Source organism: Hordeum vulgare, chromosome 7H, assembly GCF_904849725.1.
Source record: "Hordeum vulgare subsp. vulgare chromosome 7H, MorexV3_pseudomolecules_assembly, whole genome shotgun sequence".
NCBI lineage: Eukaryota > Viridiplantae > Streptophyta > Magnoliopsida > Poales > Poaceae > Hordeum > Hordeum vulgare.
Genome location: NC_058524.1, coordinates 576,312,645 through 576,319,323, shown reverse-complemented (window position 1 = coordinate 576,319,323; position 6,679 = coordinate 576,312,645). Strand labels below are relative to the sequence as shown.

General features: G+C 47.9%; 1 protein-coding gene across 1 annotated transcript; it reads left to right on the top strand.

Annotated features, from left to right (window-relative positions):
• Window positions 1–4,559: 4,559 nt before the first annotated feature.
• Window positions 4,560–5,534, top strand: LOC123412268 (ethylene-responsive transcription factor 3-like). Its single transcript, XM_045105215.1, has one exon. The coding sequence runs from the start codon at window positions 4,650–4,652 to the stop codon at window positions 5,247–5,249; it is 600 nt and encodes a 199-aa protein (XP_044961150.1). The 5' UTR covers window positions 4,560–4,649; the 3' UTR covers window positions 5,250–5,534.
• The last annotated feature ends 1,145 nt before the right edge of the window (window positions 5,535–6,679 follow it).

Here is a 6,679-nt window from a genome sequence, read left to right as displayed (position 1 = left end):
GAAACAGTAAAAAAGAAAAAACATTAAAAAAGAATATAATTATAAATAGAAACATAAAAAAATGAAATGAAAAAAGAACCAGAAAAGAAAAATAAAAACAAAAACAAAAAGAACAGAAAATAATAATAATTTTGAACGAAAAAATTGAAGCAACAACACGCAGCCTCGAAAAAAAGCGTGCTATACCGCCGCTAATAACATGCTATAGCGTATACGAAATTGACTCGCTAAATTGATCAGTATATAATTTCTCGTTAATAGCACGCTAGCATATTTCCAGGGGCGACGCTATTTTGTATAGCGCACTATTTTTTCATTGCACGCAGCACGCGTTCTCGTGAACTGGGCCGGCTCAATCCCGATCATCCTTTGCCACGTTGACAATCCTTGTTTGAAAAATAATCCACATTGACAACCCACTCTTGAAAAATAATCCTCGAATCAAAGTGCATTCATCTCCGGTCATAGCGTCAACGATAATTGTCTACTCGCCCAGTAGACTGAGTGACAACTTCATACTCTCAAGAAACCGAGAGTGCTCCTCAAGCTTGACATTGACTGCTTTTGATCTAGTCTCCTGGTCCTTGCTTCAGATTTTGCAGCACCTAGGATTTGGTCCTTGCTCGTGCGAGGGGGTGTCTATCGGAGTGTTAATTCAAGACATCAAGGATCATGGATACCCTTTTTTGTGTGTTCAACCAGGGGCTAAAACGTTCTGAATTCCTCGAACAAACAACCACATGAGACAAAAGGATTTTTTTATACAAGTTTAAGTCGCCATTGATACGTAAAACCATACGTTCTATTCTTCGTTGATATGAAAGTGGTGGATCACAAGTGTGGAAGACTTACAAAAGTGGTTCTCCGTGCGTGACGCTAGTGGTGCTCGGGGTCCTATCCTGAGTGCCTGGGCACTCCTATCTCCTTTCATCTAGACTAGATGCTCTAACACACGCTGCATATTACTAACATTATTATTTGAAATTGAAGCATCAGTTGTTAAGGGCTGCCTATTTCTATCTTTGTGAGAATGCAACGCTGATTGTTGTACAGAGTTACGAGCTTGCATCATTTCAAATAGATTTCTTACATAGCAAGACACCATGTCGCCTATAGACTTCTAACCAAATTTTTGTGTGTGTTATGATGAACAGATGCACTTACTGATTGGTCAATCATAATAGCCATCTCTTCCTTGAAGCTATGTGTAATTTCGCTTATTGGTCCTACCTCCGATGCTTAGCTAACGGATAGCAGATCAGGCCCCTCTTCATGATGGCACCTTGGCGAGTCTTTCCGGAAGCATGAAATTGTTGTATCTTCAAACTCTTGCCTGCGTCGGCATTGAGCGTTTTCAAATTCCTGCAAACACGTTAAGGACCATATTAGTAGGAAGGCTGCCGTGTCTTGATGCCTTTGCCTGTCCTCTTGTTGTAATCTGTAATGTAACCTGCAACTTGTCCTTGAACGCCTTTGAGTAATATATTCAGGTGGGGATCCTCTTCCCCTGATGACTGTTCAATTTTTTTTCCTACAAGCACTGCTCATACTTCTAGCGGTATCCTTCTAAGAACTCATCTAATGTTGGTTTGATGATGCTGCGAGAGTTGAGTTCGGTCTCAGACATGATTACCGTTTGACTCCATTCCCATCGAAGTCGCCAAATTGTATCGACAACAAAGACCGTTTGCACAACAACACACTCAATTCCTGAACATATCAACAAGGGAAACGCTTGTGGCCGGCGCGCCGGCCGAGCGCCAGTTGCATGCGACCCCGCACGTCCAGCTTAGTACGCATGCAATTTTTTTCGTCTAATTTTGTTGCAACTAGCGTTCGGATTTGCTACAAGTGTTTTTTATTTGCTACATTTGTCCACTAAAAAAGATGCATATACGTTTGGTTGCAACTTCAGTTCATCAGATTTTTCGCTACAACCGGTGTTTTTGATTTTTGTTACAACCTTGTTAATTTTTGTTACAACCGGTATCATTTTTTGCTGCAACCGTTCAGTAAAAAAGTTGCATACACGTTCGTGAGAGTTGCAATCCGAGTTCACCGGATTGTTTTTGCTACAACCAACATTTTGTTTTGTTACCACGCATCATCAGCGTCGTTTTTTTTCTACGATCACGTTGATATTTTTCTGCTACAACCATATTTTTGTTGCAACCATTGTAGAAATTTGCTGCATCGTAGTCAAAATTTATTACATTAAGGAATACTATTGCATAGATAGATCTAACGGTGCGGAGGCGCGGCGGCTGACGGATCAGCCGGCGCGCCGGCGCAGAGCACTGCCCTATCAACAATCTAGCCGATCTTCTCTTTTGCTGTAGGAGGAACAAATCGACCTTCTTCTTGCTGATCTTAAGAAAATTTGATTTCTTCAGTGAACTTCAACGGATCAAAGGCAAACAGAACCTAAGTGACGTCTAGGTCCCGTTTCCAGGTGCAGCGGCGTATGATTGACTTACTGTTGCAATGATTTCTAAACTTGCAGGTAAGAATAGAGGTGGGCGATGGAAAAAACGAACAAAAAGAACTGCGCGTAGAAATAGAAAATTTGTTTTTTTGTCAATGTTGGGTTAACCGTCTACCGGCCTCTCTGTCCTATGTATTTATAGGGCGATCTGGACTTCAATCTTTTGAGGAGGTGTTTGTTTTGATAAGTGGTAATGCAAACGTAAATGTAAACCGATTACACATCGTAACAGCATTGGAATGGACAAACCTCATTTTGTTTGGTTCTGCAATGTAAAGAAAACAGATCTGCACGAGGAGCTTGATGGGGGATGAACTTGACGGTCGTGATGCTCTTCCTCGGCGGAGATGGACCTTGCTGCTCCTCCGTGGCGGCTTCGACGGTCAATCCTCGTTGGCGTCGACGGCGAGTTCAACTGTCCGTCCTCGTCGGCGTCAACGACGGCTTCAAGTGCACGAGAAGGGATTCGTCGGGAGTCGGAGGAGATCGAAGGGGATCGGCGAGGCGAAGACTCTGGATGAATCAGGACGGGGCGGCGGATGGGTTCGTGGGGGACGAGGAGCGATCTCGTGAGGGAAGGTAACGCTTCGTTACCGGGGGAAGGTGGGTGGTAGCGACCGAGACTTGTTCGGAACCGTTTACAGGGGAGATGATTACGGTGCATCCATTCCAAACGTTTGAAACGGTTGTGGTTAACGGTGTAAACAGATCACGGTGCGAATTGGTCGAAACAAACACCTCCAAACGATTAGGAGACCGATGTGTTTATAATTCTCGACTTGGTCCTTGTCTGTACGTTCAAAATCTGAACAGAAACCCGGCTTCTGAAAACTGTATAAACCAGCGACGTCCGCTGTCCTCCGTGTTCCAAAATAACCAGGAATATCTCAACCGTAGTCTCATTTTATGGATGTCGTATATGGACAGCACTGGAGCCTGAATCTATAACTTCATGTACTAAACTTCCCACCCTAATTTCATAGGCGTGTGGACATATTCGGTTGGGAAACAACCTTCAGGTCAGCACACAAGTTAGCTGAATATAGCATCATCGAAGCTAAGACTTTGATTCATGATCCATGTCTTTAACGTGTCAAATTTAACCATGATACAAAGACGAGTTTTCCCCCATGTCCGACAAAACTCGTTGAAATCTCATACCGTGCAACTGTCCCAGCAGCCGACGTTGCCGAGATACAGTTTGAAATCATGAATTCCATACCCGCATATTATCATCCAAACGACGTGAACCTAGGCACACACACATAAAAAAAAACATTCGAACGGCGTGCTATTGAAAATTTGAATACAGTTACAGAAAGCAAAACTCAAATCACTCCCACGCAGATGCACACAGAGACAAAGAAAAGTATTACTCCCTCCGTCTCAAAATAAGTGTCTTAACTTTGTACTAGTTCTAGTATAAAATTATATTAAGCTTGAGACACTTATTTTGAGACAGATGGAGTAGTTGCTTGTGAGAGCATAACACACGCACTGGCACTGCTCTCCTCGGGTCTCTACAAGCAAGCCACCAGAATATCGCCGCCTAACCGTGCCACGCCCCAAATTACACTCGTACTAACCCGAACATACACCCCCGAGACGAGCCGGAACGGGACGCGCGGGTCGCATCCAGCCGTCTGGCTGCCTGTCTGTCTGTCTGCCGTAGGAATGAGAGCAACGCGACGCGCCCAAGCAGAAGAAACAGGGGCAGGAAGGGACGCCGACCCCAAATCCAGGCGACGGCGAGATTTTAATAGAAAAAGGCAGGCACGCCACCCAGACCCAACCACACCACACCACAAATCGTAGCGGTGGAGCAGCGCCTCATCGGTACGGTAGCAGTCGCACGTACTCCTGCGCGTAGCGTAGGCGTCGCGACCACCACCAGACCAGACCAGCAGCACCGGGCCGCCGAGCCGCGCCGAGCCGTGCCGGGTCGGGGAGGGGAGAGGAGGGGAGGGGAGGAGAAACCAAAGCAGGCAGGCGCCCGTCCCCCCATCCCCTTCCGCTTCCCCAACCAGGCAGAGGCAGAGGGAGAGGGAGAGGCAGGCCAGGGGGCCAAGGGAGGGAGGGGGGGCTCAAACAAAAAACCACCAGGGGTGGGAGGGGAGGAAGGGGAAAGGCACGCGCGCTGTGACCAAACCCTAGGCCGGCCGCGATGCGCAGGGTGAGGCCGCCGCAGCAGCAGACGCAGCCGTCGTCGCAGTCGCCGGAGATCCGGTACCGTGGCGTGCGGAAGCGGCCCTCGGGCCGATACGCCGCCGAGATCCGGGACCCCGCCAAGAAGACGCCGATCTGGCTCGGCACCTTCGACTCCGCCGAGGACGCCGCCCGCGCCTACGACTCCGCCGCCCGATCCCTCCGCGGGCCCACCGCCCGCACCAACTTCTCGCCCTCCTCCGCCACGCCGCCGCCCCCGAGGCCGCCCCCTCCCCTGCCGGCCGCCACGCCCGCCACGTCCAGCCACAGCAGCACCGTCGAGTCCTGGAGCGGCGGCGGGCCCCGCGCCCCCACCGTCGCCCGCAGCGCCGCCCTCGCGGGCACCGCCGAGGAGGAGGAGGGGGAGGAGGACTGCCGCAGCTACTGCGGCTCCTCGTCCTCCGTCCTCTGCGAGGACGGCGGGGACGACGCGGCCGCCTCCCGCTCCCCGCTGCCCTTCGATCTGAACATGCCGCCCCCGCAGGACGGGGGCCTTGACGCCGCCGCAGCCGAGGCCGATCAGATGAGCTGCCGCTACGACACGCTGCTCCGCCTCTAGCTCCGCCACGATCAGATGAGAATAGCAAGGAGGATTGGCGGGAGGGGGGAACTGGAAAAAGGAAAGAGAAAAGCGCTTGCCCCCGCTCCGCTCTGCTCTGGTCCGTCTTCCCATGATCTCGTGGTGTTCTCCTCTTTGCTAGAAATGGATAATTCTTCTTGCCACTCTTTTTTCTTCTTACTTTCTTTCCTTCTTCTTTTTCTTCTCTTTTCTTACCACTTTGATTCGATATGTGAATAATTCAGTCATGTAAGCTGCGAGCAAGGAAATCTGAGCTTTTCCTTATCTTTCTCTGTGGTATTTCGAGTGATGTTGCTGCTCTTGTTGTTTCATTAATTGGAAAAAGCTAATCCAAGGAATGGAGAGAAAGTATTGACACACATGCACTCGTAGTGCTTCATCGCTTCAAATCTGTGTATGACTGTTGCAAATGCTGAACTGAAATGCAGACCATCATATGCAGAATAGGATTATCTGAAATTTTTAGGATGCACAATGCTGAAATGCAAACCAGCATTTCTTCAATGTCTTAATAAGTTGTACTTGTGAATTAGAGATCAGTTTTATAGATGATGATGGTGCAGTTGCTACTTGCTACTTCTGTTCTGTCTCATGTAAGTTTGCGTATTTGAGCTGAACAAAGAATATATTCCCTTGTTCACAGGTGCGGGAATTGTTAAACGTATGTGTGCATTGCAATTGCAAGTTTCAAAGATAGCATCATCTGAAATTTCTAACCGAAATTTTGAATTTTGCAGCGTTTCTTCTTTAAGGCTACTAATGTTATAGCAATGGCTTTGCGTTTTGCTGTTCCTTCGAAGCACTCATGTGTTGAGCCATTGCTTCACTGGATCATATTGTGTAGGCTTGAAGCAATATCTATTGAATAACTGGGATGGGAATGTAGTCCTTCTGTCTAGTGCAGGCTTGCAAGTGCATATAGTTTCGGCTGTCACATTCCGAGGAGTCACAGGCGTGTTGTGGTCATCCTTGTGCTTGACTACCATTCTCATGTGCACAAATACATATGCATTTCTCCTTCTCCTCATTGTGCTTGTTCCTCGTAATGTGATTTTTGCACCTCAAATTGGGGTGCCCTAGCTGATCGGTGCACTGTAAGGCGGATGCAACTGTACCTTTTGGGCTATCAGGATTTGCTACACTTTTGTAGTTTCTTCTCCAGGATTGGGACAATCGGCCTTGTCCATACCCTGCTTGGAACATAGAGGCAGACACAAAACACCCACTGGAGATAAAACATTGTTGACTTGTGGTAGTTGGAAATTTCTTCCCGTGTTGACAGGCCCAAGAAACGGTAAACTAGGGTATGCATATACCGATGCATTGACTTGGGCTTCGTTTGTTTATGCTGTGTTCTTGACCTTTCTTCTGGTCCTTGAAAAGCCAGAGTTAGTAGCATGGGAGAACCC

Excerpts from the sequence above, each read along its gene's own strand:
- LOC123412268 (XM_045105215.1), top strand. The coding sequence starts at position 4,650 with ATGCGCAGGGTGAGGCCGCCGCAGCAGCAGACGCAGCCGTCGTCGCAG.